Source organism: Bidens hawaiensis, unplaced genomic scaffold (genome assembly GCF_021521415.1).
Source record: "Bidens hawaiensis isolate Kalapana, Puna unplaced genomic scaffold, B.hawaiensis_p1.1 tig00025638_1, whole genome shotgun sequence".
In the NCBI taxonomy this organism is placed as follows: Eukaryota; Viridiplantae; Streptophyta; class Magnoliopsida; order Asterales; family Asteraceae; genus Bidens; species Bidens hawaiensis.
The window spans coordinates 59145-80566 of record NW_027494107.1 but is presented as its reverse complement, the minus strand read 5'-3'; the positions used below and the strand labels follow the sequence as shown (position 1 = coordinate 80566).

Here is a 21422-nt window from a genome sequence, read left to right as displayed (position 1 = left end):
ATTTAATCTTATATGGGCAAAACTGCAAAGTGCAAACAAATCTAAAAGCCAGGAGCCATGAAAACAAATTATTCCCATATATTTTATTTTCTTTATGCTTTTCATTTTTTATTACCTTTGAAATTTATTTAGCATTTTATTTTATTATTATTTTTTTAGTTAACTCACATATTTAACTAACTAATTAACCTTACATGTTATTTTTTAAGTTTATTTTTCGTTTGGTACCCGCGTAGCGTATAAGTTTGGGCGTTACTATGACAAACTGAAAATTTTTCTTACTTTTTCAGACACTCATCACGACTTGACTCAAATTTTCGGGACGAAAATTCTTCAACATGGGAATGATGTGACAATCGTCAATTTCAGGTTAACTCCGTTAACTCAACTCCGTCAATTCAAACTTAAGATCACTAAATCTATGACGCACACTTCATTACATTTAAACTAGGGTTTAAATGACGCTTAACACTTACTACATGTGTAGTCTTTCGGGATTTGCACCGAAACGCAAACGAGTTGACGCAAACGGTTGATGAATAAACGAAAAAACGTCAACATAATAATTATGTGATAATTAGGTGTTAACATATGTGTTACTTGCTTATATTGTATGTAATGCTAGACAAGAAACAAGAACTAAGTTAGTTTAAGCTAGGAAAAAGTAACTTGGAAGTGGAGGGGCCAAAGTGTAACATAGTTTTCTATAAATATATCCTTAACAATTAACCCTCACTATTATTATTCTTTCTTCCTACTTCCGATCGCAAACCCCCTCCCCTTGCTCCTTGGCTGCCGTCCACTATACACACACCTACAACCCTCAATTCAAGCTTTTGATTGAAGAACTAGGTGCTAGGAAGGTATAATTGATCATCCTTTACATCCTTGTTACTTGATTTTGATGTTTAATGGGTTAATTGAAAACCCTAGCTTGACCGATTTCATGTATGTATAGTTAATATGATTTGTTGTTGATTGGATGATGATTTGATAACTAGATTGAATGTTGTTGCATGTTAATTGTTGTGTCTATGGTTTGAGTTCAAACAAAAACCCTAATCATGTATGTAATGGGTAATTGATGTGCATGGATGGTGTTTATGGAGTCTAGAGTGTTATATGAATGCATGATAGTTCATAGATTGTAATTATGTTGAGTTCGGATGCAAACAGTTTCTGGACAGAATGTGTATTTGATGTTTAAGTGACTGTAACGAAGTGTAAACATGAAAATTGGTTGAGATTATTAATACTACAGTAAACTAGGTTGAGTCTAGTTTCTAAAGAATATAAACTTGTAATTTTTAGACAAGTAGAAGTTAACTTTTATGATTTTACAAAAACGTTGTGCAAAGCTGAGCTGTTAGACCTGCTGTTAGGTTGTTTTGTAAATGTTGTATCTCATGAACTACGAGACCAATTGGGTTGGTTCCACTTCTGGAAGTTGACTCATTGAGTTAGGAACCTAGCCCAAGTGGTCTTGCATTTATTGGATTTTTCGTTAACGGGAATTGCAAACAACATTCTGTTGCGCATGAATTTGACTGTTATGAGTTTGCTGTAATGATTTGATGATTGTGAGAAAACTATGTGGAATAAAAATATAATAAAATATGTTCTGGAAACCTAAGACATATATGCTTCTGTGATGATTTTTGGTAAATTAATTGAGATGCTATGATCGGTGGAATAGTACAATCTTTTAAGTAGAATTTCTGTCTCGGTGAAACTAGCTCCTGAGTTTTGTGAAAATGCATGAAATATGATACTTGCTAATTTATTATCGTGTTTTGACCAAATTGCCCTTGAGGGGAATGATTGCAAGATATTTGTCGTGTTTTGACTAAAATGCCCTTGCGGGGAATAACTGCTAATTGATTGTCATAATTTGACCAAAATGCCCTTATGGGGAATGATGGCTAGTTAATTGTCATGATTTGACCAAAATACCCTTACGGGGAAAAATTGCTAGTGATGTACTTTATGAATACATGACACGTATATGATTGCTTACACATGTAATGTGTCACAAATACACTTGTTAAAGTCACACACGATTCACAAACGAAACACGAAACATGTTATGTGCATAGGTATTATGTGCCGGGTCTAGAGACTCGATAATATTCCGACACTTAGAAAAATCTCTTTGTTGTTTTAGAACGCTAGAGAGAGTTTTTCTGTGACGCGCATCTTGGTGATTTAATTTGGGAAATTCTTCGCAAACAGTGAGTTTCACTTTCCCCTCTTTAAACTGTTTTCAAACGCTTTTCACTTGGGGGAGATAACATACTCCACAACGCATTTAAGATTTTGTTATAAATTATATATCACTTGTAAAGGCTAAGTGGCAAACGAAACATTTGAAGTCCTACACATCGAACCGGTTAATATTTAGAATAGCGAGTCACTGTTGAGTAGTACTACTGGGTTTGACAAACCCCACCCAACGCTAAACTCGACTGGAGGTCGAGCGGGTGTAATTTTGGCTAACACGTACCATGGTCTGGAGGACCTGGTGACAAGGCACTTAATAAACGAGTCAGCTTCGGTGTCGAACACTTGGTAAATACTTGCTTTATAGGCTAGCTACCTATAGATATATAATTGACATAACACTATCTGGTAACGCAAAACGCTGTAACGCTGTAACGGTGTAACGCTGTAACGCAAAACGCTGAACGCAAACGCTAAACGATTTATTTTTATATAACTTGTGAACTCACCAACCTTGTGTTGACACTTTTAGTATGTTATTCTCAGGTAGCCGAGGCGGGCGCGCGGTTTAGGAAACATGCATTGCTTGAAAAACTTTTAACTATGCAAACTTACTTTTAACTGTTATCATTGGTTTTAAATCGTCCTGCGTGACGTAACATTGTTTCTATGGTTTTACGCTTCTGCACTTATTTTCATTTAAACGTTTTTATGGTTTGATTATAACTGATGATTCCGATCCTGTTAGTTCACACCCTCTGACGGTAAAACTCCGTTAGTGGATTTTGAGGGTGTGACAGTTACATAATAGGGGGAAAAACAATGAAACGAAGTGTTTCGGTGCCTTTTTATCATAAATTTGTGTTTTCTCGTCATTTGCTATAACGAATACATCAAAATCAAAAACTTTATGCTCACCGTAACACGTTGGTTTGGTCTCACCGGTTCATATTATAAAAAATTGCATTAGTAAGAAACTTTGTTAGGAGTAAAAATTTCATTGTAACATTCTAAAATTTTCCAAAATATATGATGGAAAATATGAAATAAGAAAAATGGGAATATCCCACTTTGAATAAATAATAAGGGTGTGTTCATCTCACATTGATGGAAAAAAAAATGGAATCATTCCACCTTAATATAAATAAGAAAGTGTGTTAATCTCATGCGACGTGGAGGCTACGCAGCCGTGACACGTGGGTATAGCTAGAGCTGACTAATCAAAGTTATAGGCTCGTCGCGCTACGTGCGGCTTTTGTTTGTGGTCATCGCGATACACGACCGACTTTAGAATTAGCTATAAAAAGGAAATGAACAAGGCTGAATTCCCCGTTCAGTTTTCTTCGCTCTCTCTCTCTCTCTCTCTCTCTCTTATTGTATAAGTGTTCGTATAATACCTTGAGTAGCCACAACGATACCTAGTCCTATTGATCGAGACTTTAGTACATGAATCCAAATCTCGGCCTGAACAAGGTGAGACTTTATGCCATCGTGTAAAGTTTTCAATCTCGTGATTATCGTTAAAGCTTATTGGTTAATACTAATACATATATGTACTACACTAGGTGCTTAATACTAGGAGCTCATAAACAGTAAACTTGCAAGGTGAGACATCCGAGTTTTGTACAACTCACGTTTGTGTTAGACAACTGGTTTTTCAATACTGTCATGATGATTTTTAAGCTTATTAAACTTATGACAGATAGTCTAAATGCTTTTAAAATATTTTCAAATGGTTTTTAATTATATTACAGTGATTAAGTCTCTGTAGACTTACAGGATGGTTACTGCTAGTATTGAGGGATTTTATATACAAGGCTTGCCTAATGACTATTACACGTTACTTATTGGACATGTGTTAGCCAATAAGTAATATGACCACAGTCACAGACACGGTCGAGTAGCAAGTACCTTTCGGTAATTTGTAAGCAGGTGGGTGTAAAAGCATCTTAATGTTGTAATTATAAAAATGTATCATTTACAAATGAATGTACTCACCAGTATTTCTTGCTGATCAAATATTTTAAACATGTTTCAGGTCACTTGTTAAAGACAAAGGAATGATGCCTAAGAGCCTTCTAGCTTAAATAAGCGGCTTATAACCATAATAAAGAAACATGTTTTGTGAATTATAGTTTATCCCTATAAAACATTTGTATACATAAATATGGAATTTATCCTAATTTATGAAATGAAAATCATGGTGTTTTACACGATGATGATTTTTCCTAACTACGGTTATGATAATTTTTTCCGCTGCTAAATAATAAACATTGATACCACCGCTCGCGGTCACGACTCCCCTCCCGGGTTATAGGGATGGGGGTTGTGACATTCATGGTTGGAATACTATTAATCAAATTATTACGAAGTTTGATGTCTAACAGAAAAATAAGCTTATGAATGCTCTTATTTAAGTTTCAAACTACCAATCGAATATTATATGCTCTAAGTTGATTACAGTTAAATTAAATAATGCCGGTCTCAAATAGTACTAGAGCGTGTATTGAACATGCAGTTGTTGATGAAAGAAGAGCTCAACATTTAAAGTTCATATCCTAATAATTCTAGAAATGGTGAGCTCCTAAAAGTTTTCATTTGGTGCAGCTATAAATGTATTATCTTTTTCATTTTTTGCAAAACGAACCATAAACACGCTGCATTTGTTGTGGTGCAATAAAGGATACAATGACTTACATTTATCCCCACCTGTCTAACAGTGGCCAATTAAAAAACCACATGCCAAAAGCTAAAAACAAAATGCAAGAATCAAACCATTTGACTCATCCAGGCTAGACAATTTCAGAGCCTTGACCTTCAAGGAGTAAAAGAAAAGCAAAGTTGAGGACCAGAATATATCTGGTTCTTTCCTCAAATAGTAGAAGTTCCAAACCTACCACAGATCTATCTACTATGGACCAGATCTACGGCTGGCGGGTGCCAGGTTAGTGTCGAGCTTGAAGCAATTCGCCGATGTATGCTAGATGCCAAGTCAGTACCACCATTGTCGACACATTTAGTATCGATGAGTAAGCGTTTATCTTCTTTAGCTTCTCTGCTGCTACACTATTTGTTACACTGGTTCCCTTCATTCTCAACTGGGCTATAAGCTGCATGTAGTATACCAATGTTACTATAACCAATGTTGTAGATCAAGAAATTAAGAATGAACCGGCGTATGTGAAAAGTTACATTTTTAGATCATTAGGTGGTTTAGGATTCAGCGTTTTTTCTTTATTAATTTATTTTTTGTTCTTCTAGACAGTTCGCTACCTCTACAGCTGAACTTTGGCAAGCTAACTTGGGTAACAACTGAACTTGACAACAGTGGCGGATCTACACAATTATTTCAGGAGTAGCATAATTTTTTTTCTTTGCCGTACATTAAGAAACTTTTTTTTACCGGTTTTGCGTTTGCCGGGGCCTAATTACGCGTTTCGCTTGTACAGGCACCCGTTTACACGTTTGGCGTGCCCCTGACCCGGTTACTCGTTACGCACGTACCGGCACCGGGTTACCCGTTCCCATGCATACATGCGCCTAGAGGTGCACAAAAAAACCGGTTTCGGAACCTAACTGGTGGAACCGAACCGGAACCGGTTCCAGTTCCTACCCGGTTGGCCCAATACCCGGTTTGGGTATTTTTGTACCCGAAAATCGTACCCGGTTCTCCTATTTGTATGTCCCTATCGGTTCCAACCCGGTTCCTACCCGGTTCTTAATTGTAACCGGTTCGGTTCCTACCCGAAAAAACCGGTTCCGGCGGGTTTTTTTTTATTAGTCAAACATTGGTCAAATTAGCCGTTGGAACCGGTTCCAACGGTAATATAGCCGTTGGAACCGGTTTTTGAGACACAAAATAGCCGTTGGAACCGGTTCCAACGGTAATATAGCCGTTGGAACCGGTTTTTGAGAGAGAATAGAGCCGTTGTAACCGGTTCCAACGGTAATATAGCCGTTGGAACCGGTTTTTGATGCCCGCCGGAACCCAAACATCGGGGCATCTTGTTGTTTCGATCACCATACCAACGTCGTCATTAGTTGCCATTTGTTGTCGGTTTAAGCTTAATTGTGTTTTGGATTGTGTTTTATAGTTTTGGAAGTGATTTAACAAGTACACACTCATACATTGGTATTTATAGAATGAAAAATGGCTAAATATAGTAATAAAACCGGTTCCAACGGTCAAAACCGGCTATATAGCCGTTGGAATCGGTTTCTAACGGCTATATTGTTTGAATTTCAAAAAAAACCGGTGGAACCGGTTTTTACGTAATAACCGGTCCGGTTCCAACCCTACCCGGTTCCTAAAAGTTTGCATTTCTGGGCATCGGTTCGGGTCCGGAACCGAACCGGTTCTTGACTGGAACCGGTTTCATTTTCTACCCGGTGTGAAAAAAACCGGTTCCGAACCGGTTCGGGTTTTCAATGTGAACCCGATTTGTGCACCTCTACATGCTCCTGGTTAACCTATTTGCGTGACGGATACATAATTTTTATTAGTTGGGGCAAAAATAAGTACACCAAAACAAGTCGGTTTATATGGGGCAGGTTAAAATAACCTAAACTTGTTTGCTTAACGATATTATAAAATTATTCAAACTTATTAACTAAATAATACAATAATTTTGTTGATATCTTTCGACTAGATCAAACAAATATAGTTAACGAGTAGCTTCAATATTTAATTAAATTGAAAAATAAAAGACAATTGTAACCAAAAATAACAGATAAAAAAAGCATTATAAATCGTTGACCAATCTAATAGCAAAACATATTATTTATCTATTCAGTTTAACTAGAATAGATGAATAAGAAAAATAAAATGGTTAACTATAAGGTGATTTGAAAATTCAAATCTAACTAAAGGGTACAATATGTAATTGCTCTAAACTAAAAAGGGTTAATAACATATTTACTTCTACCTTACTCTTTTTGGGGGATAACATAATAGAATTTTAGGAATAACATAATACATAAATCGTAATAAAAAGAAAAAAAATTCAACTTCATCGGAAAAGTTGAGGGGTAGCAGGTGCTACCCCTACCCCTCCCATTCAATTAAGTTCACCCTGCTTGGCAAGTTTTCTTTAGTGACAAGTGAATTTGGTAGGAAAAAAAACCATAAGAGCATCCACAACAATGCTAATATGACACCCGCCCAAATCTATGTGGAACAACCGGACAAAGGAGCGGCGGACTTTGATGATTAGGGGAAGTTTGGAAAGAGGTTTTGATCTGCATGCCAACTTCTTTGGTGGGGCCCTCTCTCACAAACACGCACATATATATATATAATATTATATATAAAATATTTTAAGAATATTTTTATGGATTTTCCATTGTGGAGTTATTTTTGTGTGGAAGCTAGATATTAATTATTGTTTTTAGGGAAGTTTGGATAGTGATGTAAGAATTCTTATCCCACCCTCTATCTCTAAATCAAAAATTAGATTAAAACTTACTAAATTTTCTCTCTTCATTTCAGTTAAATAATATTTTTTATATCTTGTATCATTATTTTTTCTCTTTCATTCACTCACAACCACTTTCAAAATATATTAAAAAATTATAGGGATGAACAGTAGCTTTTAATATATAGAAAAATCATTATTTTTTCTAAAATATAAAAACTTTTCACTCACAACATTCTGAATCACCTTCTAAATTATAAACACCCCTCACATAAAAATAAGAGGTTGGATGAGAATGCTCTAATGGCATGTTGTTGTGGATGCTTAAAGTGGCATTTGAGTATGATGAAAACCTCCTTCGAGTTTGTTTCTCGTGACCTAAGCTTTTGCCACACAATGAACTCTAAAAATAATTATAAGAATTAGTTAATTTGAAGGGTGAAAGCGAACGGGAAATATAATAACTTAGAAGGAAAAAAAAACTCAAAAAGTTGGTAATCCTAAACCACCTGCTATGCCAAAAAAAAAATCCACAAAAACATAAGGTAGAAGACCAAATACCTTTGTTGCTCTACGCTCCAAGAAGATGAGATTGGTCAAAATCATAGCAAGTGCATAAACAAGAATGAATCCTTGAAACATCTCCATCTTGTTAGACAAACACCCTCTTGTTCCTTGACTTACAAGAAACCCTAAAAGAGTTGCACCAACACAACAACCCATTGCCCTAAAATACACCATGTTCATCTTGTTTATCGCCATTGTAGACTGATGTTTCGGTAAACATTTGCCCAAAACACAACCCGAAAAAAAGGTAACCCACACGCCCATCCCATAAGCAGCTGAAAACCCTAACAAGTGACACCATCCGGTCACTGACATCCCCAATGACACTGTGTGCAAATTAACATCATTTATCGCAGTTTTCGACTTCAATAGAACCTCATTCGGAGTGGTTTCCATGACATTTTCGACGGTTTCTTTCACTTGTTCAACTCCTTGTTCTGCTATAACACTAGCATTGTGTCCAATATCTTCACCAATCCGTTTTGGTGAGTCCACAGGATCCCATTCTTTCAATTTAATCAACGAGTCTTTAAGTGCCCCTAATGTACCATCATACACATTAACCACTTTTCCCATAATATTAACGGCCTTTTCACCGGCTTTGGCCACCGCTTCTTCGATAACTTCTGTGGCTTGGTGTTGGAAGCTTTTGAGCTTGTCAAACGTGAAGCCAGCCACACTGGAATCGTGGTGGTGGTGGTGAGGTGAAACAGACAGCCAAATTGCTCCGGCCACCGTGGAATTTAGAACGAAATAAAGGAGCAAAGTTTTCAACATGGATCTTAGATGGCTTCTTGATGAGGGTTTTCATAGGATTTTAAGGATGCATGTGAAGTGAAGTGGTAACCTCGAAAATAACGAAGATCTCAACTGACGCGTGTGTGGTTGCATGCTAATGAAATGATACGTGTGCCAACACCTCACTGATGACGAATGAACCGTTGGAGTGACAAATCTTATGTTTGTGTAAGATTAAAAGAGTCGTTTCGAGTGTCCACGTACATGAAAAGCTTAGTGTCGAAGTCGGGATTCTGATGACGAGGAAGATTGGATCCTATTGAGGTCAGTGATCGGACCACATGCATGACCTAATAAAATGTGTAGGCGATGAAATAATATTTTAACCATTTAATATTCAAAACCAGTAAATATTACAACACCCGTAATGGGGTGGCGCCTTCTCCACATCCGATAGGTCACGCCCGCCAAACCATTAATCACATGGTGAAGCCTAGTAGGACGTTAACATCTAGTTCCCAAAAAATCCTTTAAAATTTGAGATTGAGATTAGTAAAAAAAAAAAAAAAATCTTAAATCACATCCCCTATTAAGTACTAAAACAATTGATAATTTTACAAATTGAGTTAGCATTTTCAAAGTCTAATTCAAACTAACATAAAAAAGAAAATGATAAACAAGTTATTAAATTGGTCCATAAGTGTTTTTTAAAACGAAAAATAAACAAGAATAATTAAACCCATTACCTTTAGATCTATGTACTACCACTATTTCTAATGCACCAATAAGTCTTTTTGTAGTGTTTTGTTTAAAAAAAAATTATATATAAAAAAATATATAATTTTTTTAACAATTTTAGGTCACTCGAGAGACCGAGGGTCTGAGCCTAAGGTGGTAGCCTCCTCACCCTCTCTTTAGGGATGATAGTGAAACCTGAAACCTGACATAATTGGAACAAGTAATACCCAGCCCATTAGGGTTTGGGATTAGGTTTGAAAATTTTCATGGGTTTGGGATGGATTTGGGATTTGTGATATACCCGATAACATTGTTCCATTTACCCGATTATATATATATCCGATGCACCCGACATAACTTTTTCCACATTTATATTATTTATTAAAACTTGTTTATGATAATTATTTGAGAATTTTATTTTTATGGTAATCATTATTTGCAATCAATTAATCATATTTTGTCAAACCCTGATAGGTTTTGGGTTGGGTATACCCAACATTATTTTGACAAAACCCTGTATAAAGCCCGAAACCGGACAGGTAATTATCCAATTAAAACCCGACTGGTTTGGGATATGCTTTCATAATCGAGTATGGGTTTGGAATACCTAAACCCTACCCATTGCTTGGGGTGTTCAATTAAATAACTGAAAACCGAAAAAAATGTAAATCAAACCATATTTGTAACCCAAAAAATGGATCCAAATTGTGAATTCGGTTTTCGGATCTGATATTAACCGAATCCGAATTCCCTATTCAGTTTTTGGATCGAATCATGAAAATTTTTAATTCGGTTTGTTGGATAAACCGAAAAACCCTTCTAGGTAATGTGGGCTTTTTTTATATAATTATATAAGTTTATATTTACAAGTTCTAGTCTAATCCTCTATTTATTTGTTCTTATTTATTTTTTGTACTTGTTTGAACTTTGCATTTTAAGACTACTGCTGTCTTTAAGACTTATGCATGTTTCATTATGTTTGACAATTAGCCATTGTAAATGATATAATATACAGATTCGGGTTTTTCGGTTGAATTCGGAATTTTTGGATTTTAACCAAAAGCGATCCGAATTGAGTTCGGATGAATTCGATTCGGCTAGCAAATTTTGAATTCAGATCGGTTCGGTTTTCGGATCTAAGAAAAAAAATCGTCTGAATAAACCGATCCAAGCAATCCAAATGACCAATATCCGGTTTGATGAACACCCCTACCCATTGCCTTCTGACACGAGGTCGAAGACTCGCGCAAAAATAAACCAATTACAACTAACTAGATAGCAGTAAGTGGGTGTTGAACACGACTAGTTTGTGGAATATGTGTTATTAGAATAGCTCAACAATTAACTATTATAAATGTAATTGACAGAAAGTGATTTTCAAGTTGGTTTTTGATTGATTTTAAGAACTAAATTAACTAACACGAAAGTTGTAAACAATTGATCAAGCATGTATTTCTCTTGAAATTCGGGTTATCACGCAACACTCTTGTTTAAGTTCAATGGATAAATCATAATATCTTGATTTTATGTAAATGTAATTGTTTGTGATTAATCAAGAACTAAGTACTCGGATTACTAGAATGCGAGGTTGTTACTTGTTATCAATCAATATGTTTTTAACCCTAATTCCTTCTACTAAATCTCAATTGTACCAAGAACGTATAGAACGAAATTAGGTTTAAACAATATCACAAGTTACAAACAATCAAACAAACATCATAGTTATACTAACATAAACAATTAGATAACCAATCCAAATTCAAGAACAATAAACATAAGTATATTGTGAATAACCTTACATCCAAGAGAAACACCAAAGGGTTTAGCCACACATGATTGGTTTCATCAATCCAATGTTTAATCCAATTCAATCAAAGATTATGATGTTAATCTTCAATTAGAAACACCCAAAATATTGCTCCAAAGCCTCAAAATCTCCCACACAAATTGTCTAGTTCGGAATAATGAAGAATGGAGCTCAAAAGCCAATTATAACATAAAAAACAAGTTCTAACCGCCACCAGTCGTCAGGGTCCACCGTAAGCTACGGTGGCCAACGTAGCTTACGGTGGCTTTGAAAATCATTACGCCTTGTTCTATCTGTTTACGCTAGGCTGCTACGTTGGGACCCTACCGTAGCTAACGGTGGCTACCGTTAGCCTCAGCTCCAAGTTCTTTGTTCTTCTTTGACTTGTTGACTGCCATCACCAACTCTCGAGTTCTTTGCTCATCTCCATGATAGTTCACTTGAATTGCCATTTTTAGCACTTGTACCTGCAAACACGCACCATATACGGTAGTAACCTAAATCCTTGAAATAACACGTAAATGCTCATGTTTTGTTTAGAATTACTACAATTAAGGGTGACTCTACAATCCACCCGTTACCTTCCCTAATCCCTACCTCCCTTTAGGTTGGCCCTGGTCAACATGGTAAGGGGCTAAGAGCATCAAACAAACCGTCCAAATTCATCCCCTCTACCTCATCACTAACCTCACTTTTCTCCTCTTTTACTTCTTATCTCTCCTCTCTTCTTCTTCATAAAATTCGTCCGAATGCCCAGACAGTTTTCTCTCTCTCCTCTCTCTCTTTCTTTCTCTCTCTCTCTCTCTCTCTCTCTCTCTCTCTAACGAACGATTGAAGAAACACCTAGTATAAATGCTTTAAGCGGGGCTTAAAATTGTGAGGCCACAATCAAATTAACCCACTCACCTTTTCATATATACGAAAAACTAGGATAGAGCCCGTGTGATACACGGGTGCTTAAAAACATCAAAAAAGTTTAATTTAGTAATATACATGATAACATGCGTTATAGATTCATATAATATTAATAGTGATAAACAAAATTTTACAATTCATAAATCTCTAAAAGCCTCTTTGAATACAACATTGGATGTTAACTTAATTGTTTAATGATTTTCTGGTATTAATTATAAGTGAATTAACTATATATCATTTATAAGTCAAGAAACCAACACAATAACTACTTAAGTGGAGTTGGTAAGCATCTTTAATTTGAAACATGAGGTCTTCGGTTCGAGACTTGTATCACACAATTATTTGTTTTTCAAAATTTTATAAAGTGTTATCTTCATATGAAGATGGTTGTATTTGAAAAGAAACCGGGTCATGAGTTATGACATAACTAAACGGGTTTATGCTCGATATTTTGTTTAGAAGAAGAAATGATAAAACGGGAAACTGCTCACATGACATCTATGTGGCATTCTATGTGGAAGCCCTAGAATGATGCCATGTGGATAAATCATGTTGCTTTAATATATAGTTAGATTAGCTTAGATTAGATTAGATAATTAAGTTAGTTAAACCATTATGCACTTTTGATGGAAAAGTTAATAAGGGCCCCTACCAGTCGCATAATTGCCACGTCAGATTTCTTAAAAAACATTTTTTTTACACCAACAATGCAAATTCTCAAACCATATTTACATTTTCATATCATCACTTGCTTTTACATTTATTTTAAATAAGAATTTCACATACTTTAAATATTTAATTTTTATTTAAAATAATGGCGAAACACAGGTTGGATGAGTAGGACTTTTTGTAACGTTTTTTTTTTTTTTTTTGCTAGGACTTCCTGTAAGGTTTTTTTTTCTATGATTATTTGCAATGTCTAGGACCTCTTGTAACCTTTTTCTAGGACTTTTTGTAACGTGTTTTTTTCTAGGATTTCTTGTCATATTTTTTTATTCGAATTAAGCATTGTAAAATAGATAATAAAATCGTTAAAAAACTAAGAACTAGCCGTTAAGCTAGCTATTACGTAAAAAATACACAAACAAAAAATACATCATTTTTGAAATAAATATAATAAATATGTATATGCATAATATTTTATTATATTTTATAAATTTAAATATGTGTGTGTATATGTATATTTGGAAAAGATGTGATGTTTGGGACCCATAATAAATGGTTTTTTATGGTTTGAAAAATCAAACCTCAAAACTTGGTTTTTTATTTAAACCAACCACTCCAATAATTTATATGGTTTTTGGCTTGGTTTGATTGTTTTAACCAATAAAAACCAACCATTGGATATGGTCTAATCAGTATTATATAATTTTATAAAAATTAAGAAAAGGTAACATGTATATAAAAATTGATGTAACAGGATTTTTGAGAAAAGTAGCATCTTATTACTTTTAGGTTATGTGTTATGGGGGCTTTCTTGAGGGCATGAGTAGGCACACTTTTTTCTCACCCACAAATGCACAAAAGGTGTGTAATGAAATGGGCTTTGTTAGTGATTAGATAATCATTATGTAATAATTATTTATGTTAGTTTATGCATTATAAAATATAAATAAATTCATTATTAAATACGCTTATAATCTAGAAGATTAAAGTTTCATTCATTTTTTACATAAAAAAAATAAAACTAAAATAGAGTTAAAAAATTAAATTCAAGATTCAGTTAAACTAATCTAGATAATATTATGCTTTTTAGTTTTTATCTAACAGCTCAAATATAAAATAATATTTCTATAATATTAGTTTTGTTTTTATACCATGATATTGTGGTATACAAGTTGTACACATCAAGCTTTCAATTCACAACCACAAAAAACAAATCACAAAATATGCATTTCTCAATCTTCATCCTCCTCCATATCTCTCTAGATATACATACACATATATTTTCCGGCCACCCACTTCATCATCGTCTTCAACCGTCACCCCACTTTTTCCGATGAGGTAACATCCACAACCCGCTTTTTCCACAACCCACCTTTTCCGGCTGTAGTCACCTCCAACCACATGGCATTGTAGAAACTAGAAACCCCCAAAGATGGCCCACCCCATTTAACTTCTTCAGCCCCCACGCCGTGGCCAGCTTCCAGGACGCTGCCCCGCGCCGTTTCTGCGCCCGGTGTGTAATGGTGGTGTAGGGCGCAGTTTGCTGATGTGGCTCACCATCCACACCCATGGGGTGTTGGTAACACATAGTCATATCATCAAATCTTAAAAGAAAAAAAAAGAAAAAAAGGTCTTAAATAAATTATTTTGGTGAACTACGGCAGGACTTTATGATATGTATGTTTGGAGAGGAATGAATGATACGTTCTTCAGTGATGTAGATCTGCAAGCTGAAAAGGTATTGTAGGAGATAAAAATAAAAAATTATCTCGTTCTTATAGATAACTAATAGGGGTAGAATGAAAAAATATGTTGTGAATTGATTGTCTTTAGCCTTTTGAATTGTTTTGTTAGTTGTGTGTTCTCTGGTGTATTCTGCTAGCCGTAGCTAGCTTTTATTTATAACTAGTATTTCGCTATGAGGGGTCAAGATTGAAGAAAGAAACGGTAAGTGGGTGGTACATCAAGTGGTGTTATCAACAAAGCGTGCACCATCTGAATGCCGATATTTCCGCATCATAAAGCAAAGGAACAACGGAATGTGAGTAACCAAGTGAAATAGTTGTTACCTTCTAAAGTTAAGAAGAAGAAAGTGTTTTTCACCCGTACCCAAACCTCCTACTTTTATTTCATTATAGCATGTTGTCTTCTTTTCTTTTTCAATAAGGCAAGGAAAAACTTTGTGTTTTCATCGCCCAATTTCGACCACGGATACTTAAATTTTGTAGTCAAATCTGCGGATTTATTTACTTAGATTTTATGTAAATTATAACGGGCTTGATTCCGACTCTTAAGAACCGAACCGGACCCCTACCTTGTTTTAGTTCCTTCTCGCACTTTTCCAATTCAACTTGAAGTTCAATTTAGACTCTTTTTGATTCTTTTTTTCCTCTTTAACCCAAAACTTCGAGAAGGTGTTCTAAATGCTAACCATTTTTTGTGTTTTTCTAGGAAACTCATTGATTTCGTGGGGAAAAGAAAAACAAAAATAAAACAAAGCACAACTTCAAAGTCATTAGACGATGCTGAGCACCGGGCAATGTGTGTTGCCACATGTGTGTTGTGGTTTATAAATGTGCTGAAAGAGTTAAAAGTCATAGTCTCCTTACATGTTATACTTTTTTGTGATAATTCTATTGCAATATCTATAGCAGCAAATCACCTGTTTCATAATAGGACAAAACATTTTGGAATCGATTTGTTTTTCTTGTGTGAAATATTACCTCAGGAGCAGTCAAGGTAGAAAAAACTGAGACTAAAACAAGAAGCTGAGATCTTCACGAAATGTTGTTTTCTAATTAACATGCTATTTTTTTTATGTAGATCTTAAGGAATGGCTCATTATTTTGTGTCAGTGTGTGTGGGTGGAGACGTGGAGTGGGGGTGAGAGAGAGATTTGGTTGGTTGATCACTTGATTGTGGGGTTTGGGAGGTTAAATGTTGGTGTTACATTACTGCAATCCAATGTTTAAACATTTCTTTATGTGATATAAGCTAAATAATTAGTAGTTTTGCTGTTTGTTTGAGGTTAAACTAGTTAATGGGCTTAGAAGGGCCAGCCCAATAGTTAACTTGGGTTAAGCTACGGCTAAGGCCCCTACAATCCTACATAGTGTTTAAATCTTTTACTTTTATACACCACATATTGACAAAATATTTTCACCGGTTTAATTTTATTTATTTTATTTTATTTTATTTTTATTTTAAGTTTCCATGCATCTCTCTTGCTGCATAATCTATTTAATTATCTTTATTATTATTTTTTTTTTTGCATAATCTATGGCTTGAATTTATATTATACTAGGTTTTATCCCTCGTATTACGGGCGTTGTTTTACGTTTTTCGTTTTTAATATTTGTATATTTTTTTAGATTTTAATTTTATTTAGGACTATTGGTTTTTATTGGTCCCAAATATTTCATTTTTGCCGGCGCTGGTCCCAACTATCACTTTAACTGCCAACGGTCCCAACTTTCACACATGTGTCTGCCACCAGTCCACGACTAACCTAGTACTAACTCCGTTATGTTTTAGATGACGTGTCCATCCTACGTGTTAAAAAACCTTGACGTGGCTGCCTGCGTGTATATTAATAACAAAAAACCCTTCTCCTCCTTGAATATATAATAATATCAGCAGATGACAATTTAATACAAATCCCCAAATCGATATCTTCAATCGATCGATTTATTTAACCTCCCTAACCAACTGCATACACCCATCGAAATCCGTATCAAGACTCAACACAAACGCCCCATTCGCAATCGGCTGAACCAACTGCGCCATGGAAATCTTGTTCGCAGGCAAGAAAACAATACTCGGAATACCTGCGGACGCGCAGTAGGCCGACAACGCGGCCGACGTGTCCCCGGTCGACGCGCAGCCCACCCCGACAACGGGCCGGTTCATTTTACGCAAACGATTAACCTGACTAACTAACACAGTCATACCCAAATCCTTAAAACTACCCGTGTGACTAATCCCGCAATGCTTAACCCACAAATCATTCATACCCAAATGCTGTTTCCCAAACCTTTCGGCCCATAACATATTCGAATTACCTTCGAAAGCCGATACGATATCGTCAGAATCGATCTCGGGCAAGACCCATTCTTTTTTGGACCAGACACCCGACCCGTATGGCCAAGTGGTCTTACCGATGCGTGAATCGAATAAAGACTTCCAGTAGGATCCGTCGAAGGCTTTTAACGCTTCGATGTCGTCTTGGACGTCGAGTAAGCCGCCGGAGCATGAGCGGTAGACGATCGATTGGGTTGTTCTTGATCGATTGGGTTCTCAATCGATTGGAGATATCGATCGATTGTCATCTGCTGATATTATTATATATTCAAGGAGGAGAAGGGTTTTTTGTTATTAATATACACGCAGGCAGCCACGTCAAGGTTTTTTAACACGTAGGATGGACACGTCATCTAAAACATAACGGAGTTAGTACTCGGTTAGTCGTGGACTGGTGGCAGACACATGTGTGAAAGTTGGGACCGTTGGCAGTTAAAGTGATAGTTGGGACCAGCGCCGGCAAAAATGAAATACTTGGGACCAATAAAAACCAATAGTCCTTTTATTTATTGCAAGGAAGTTAATAATAGTCTTAAGGTTTGATGATGAAAGGGTTCACAAATAAATGAGAAATTATAACCCGTTTAAAAGTTATCTGGTTTTTTTGAGACCCATGACCCGCTTATTTTTTTACTATAAATTTATTTTTTTTAATTATAAATACTATCTTTATTGTGACATTTGTCAATTTCGGGTTATTTTATACTTGTATTCTTAATGTAAACCCGACCCGTTTTGTATCCCGAACTTTTCGATATTATCAAAATGATGAATTGTATGTTAAATATTTGTTTTATAGTTGTTGGATAAAAAAAAACACCCTTTTCGGTTCTTAAAATTCCCCGAAAACGCTCAAAACGAACTCCAGTGACTAAAACTACCAAAATGGAGACTTGAATGACCCATTTGTAGTTTGTGCTTTCTTGGGTCTATAACCAACCCATTTTCATGAAACACCCTTTATGAAAGACTCATTCAACTTACCCTATATATACACACCCATCTTCTTCATTTGTGATTGCTCATTTCTTCATTTCTCTTTCAAATTCTTGAATTCTAAGGTTGTTCTTCATAAGCTAATTTTTCATTTTAACTAACTTCTCGATACTTAAAGCTTGATGTTACAACATATATATAATATACACTCCTTGTTTACCTTCAGTCTTTCATTTCTTCGGTCTCGGCCGGTTGAAATGTCGGACTAGTAAGGCAAGGTTACATGGAGGACTTTGTAGTCCTTGTTTATATATTTAACAAATCTAACCATATAACTTGTTATACTTGCTTAAATTCTACATATTTTAGTTTATTTTTCATATTTGTCAAGTTCCATGGTATTGGGTATGTGGTGACTAGCCTCGGTTTCATCCTGAGTTGAGAACCGAACCAAAAACCGAACTTTTGTTTAAAAGCATTATTGTTAACTTTTTGAATGTAAAACTTGAGTATGATTATTTATAAGTTATTTTACAAGTTCCATGGTAATTTGGTATGTGGTAACCATCCTCGGTCTTATTCCGAGTCAAGGACCGAACCAAAAACCGAACTTTTGTTTAAAAGCTTTATTGTTAACTTTTTGAATGTAAAACTTGAGTATTATTATTTATAAGTTATTTTACAAGTTCCATGGTAATTGGGTATGTGGTAACCATCCTCGGTCTTATTCCGAGTCAAGGACCGAACCAAAAACCGAACTAAACCGAGTTCACTCGCTTAAGACACACAAGTGTGTTTTTAGCCACCAAAACTCATATTTTTCTTCAAGATTATATTTTAAATCAATTTTAGTTAATTTTCTAAACATACTTGGCATGTCGGTAACCAACTTGATCTTATAACAAGTTCGAACCGATAAGGTCGTATACTCGCTTAACGAACGTTAAGGTTCTTCACAATAGAACTACATACTTGGTTAAGTCTGTTTTGATTTTATTGAGTTATCTCATAACATTTATTATTTTGGGAAGTTAACTGTGAGCTTGGTCAATTATCAAGTCTCGAACCGACAAACCCGAACACTCGTTTAAACCTCGTTTTGGTATTCTTATAACCAAAGGTTTTGCAATATCGCATTTTAACCCACATTATTACTTAACATAGGTTGAGTAAAAAAAAGAAAAAAACTAATGAATAGAATACCGAGACCCGGTTTCGAGTAAACTTATTTTACAAAACTCGTTTTTTTAATTTATCAAATATTTACATTTTAAATCCTAAACTTTATTTATTTACTTTATTTGTCATGTATTTTATTTTAAACCCTTCCAAGACTACCTACTAACACAAGACCCGTTTAATATAGGTCTTGCACGTTAAACCGATCTCTCCGATTATTCACGACACTATCTTTCAAGTTACTTGTTAATGTGAGTACTTTTTCATCCCCCGTTTTCCATCTTTCGTTTTGGGGGTGACATTGCATACTTATTCAAATTCAAATGATTTATACTTGAGTCTTAAACCACAACACGTATTGTATATGTTTACTTAAATAAATGCTCGATTTGGTGTTATATGCTTTACATGATTATGTGCAAATTCTTGAATGCTAAGGCGGGTAGCCTCTTGAATGCTAAGGCGGGTAGCCTCATCAAAGTATGATCATACGTTAATTCCGAGTATATATGGTATCCCCATATAGAAAGGTGTCGTCAATGTATTCTTATTGGCGATTTCATTATTGTCGTCAATGTATTCTTATTGACGGTTTCATTTATCTAAATTGTTGCTATTATTTATTGTTTTCATATACTAGTTGTGGATTTCATACTATATACTTATTGTCCGAAACTATGAAAATTGCTCACCAATCTTCGTGTTGACAAACTCTATTTTATGCAATGTTACAGGTTTGATGTTAGCTTGATTGGATTACTTGAAGAAACTTATTATCTTGGCTTTAGGATATTAGAAAATAAAAGAACAAGTTATTTGTTTATCTATCTATTTGGTATTTTGTATGAACAATTGTTGTGTTATTTATGATGATATGGATTTAAATGAGTTGTTTAAATATTCTAACTTTATAGTGTCATTGTGCAATGAGCAATCATGTCGCGCCTCGACGTTTCTGCCTTCATTGGTCGGGGTGTGACATTTATTTTAAGAAAATTATATATTAATTTTAGTATATTCCTATTTTATAGGATTTTTATATCAAATTTTTGGTAAGTTATATAGGAATCAACCAGATAGCTTTTAAATGTTTCGTTTATATATATTTAAGATATGTAAATCACGCTCCATATTTTTAAAATTAAATATTTTAATTGTATAGTTTTATATGTAAAACACGATAATCGCTCAATACATAACAATAAGTTGGTAGCTTGAAATATGTAAAAGGGATATTATTCAGTAATGCGATAATAAATTTGTTCTATAAAAAACTTACTATTGCGGCCCCAAGCCCGAAATGAGTAATGCTTCGTAACAATTCAATTTTAAAAAAGGCTTGAATTTTTTCTTCACTTTAAGCCCCTAAAATGGTTTGGCTGGCCCGGAAAGGTTGTGGATCTTTGCTAGGAGAGTTCGGGGGCTAGAGTAGAATCTGCTAGGATAAAAGACTAGTAGTGTTACTGACCTGCTTTGTTAGTAAACAGGAAGCGAATCCTAATTGGATTGGGTAGAAGTCCGTTGTTCGAGGCTTATAAGTGTGGAAACGAAGAGCTTTTGTCATTCGATCAAGATATTTTGTCCATTGCTCTCTCACTTAGTTGTTAGGCGATTATCTAGGGTTTCTAGCCTATTGTATACTTCTTCAATTTTGTGTATTTCTGAAGAAGATTAGTTGTTAATTAAGACATCACGTTGATGATCTCATATTGTTTCTAGTTACTTGTTATTCTTGTGATTTGGTATTCTTCAATCTTATTCTAAGATTGAAGTTTGTATTTGTTCTTGACGATTCTGTGATAAAAAAGATGATCAGATTCTGTATTTGTCAATAGCTTAAAACCGACTAGAAAGATACCACATAGTGCCATTTCTTAGTGCGGTAATGGTGTCGTCTTTGAATGAAGAAGAGGATTAATGAGTAATGACCACCTCTGTTGATCCATGAGCGGACTTCTAGTGTGACAGCCATTAGAATTAGATATTTCATATTTGTGAAATATGAGGTAAAAGTATTTGATAGTTGTACTACGAGTAGACATAAAGCCAAAGGCACCATATGTTTGTTTTAATGTAGTCGAAGGTATCATTGTCCAGTTGAAAATGATGGTGTGGATATAAACCAAGGAATATTCCAAAAAGCTATTTTAACTTTATACGTT

General features: G+C 35.0%; 1 protein-coding gene across 1 annotated transcript; it reads right to left on the bottom strand.

Moving 5' to 3' along the window:
* Nucleotides 1-5156: 5156 nt before the first annotated feature.
* On the bottom strand, nucleotides 5157-8978 carry LOC143571972 (uncharacterized). Its single transcript, XM_077057258.1, has 2 exons — nucleotides 8196-8978; nucleotides 5157-5330 (listed from the first exon to the last, which is right to left on the bottom strand). Exons 1-2 carry the CDS (start codon nucleotides 8976-8978, stop codon nucleotides 5166-5168), a joined length of 948 nt encoding a protein of 315 aa, XP_076913373.1. The 3' UTR covers nucleotides 5157-5165.
* Between the last annotated feature and the right edge of the window lie 12444 nt (nucleotides 8979-21422).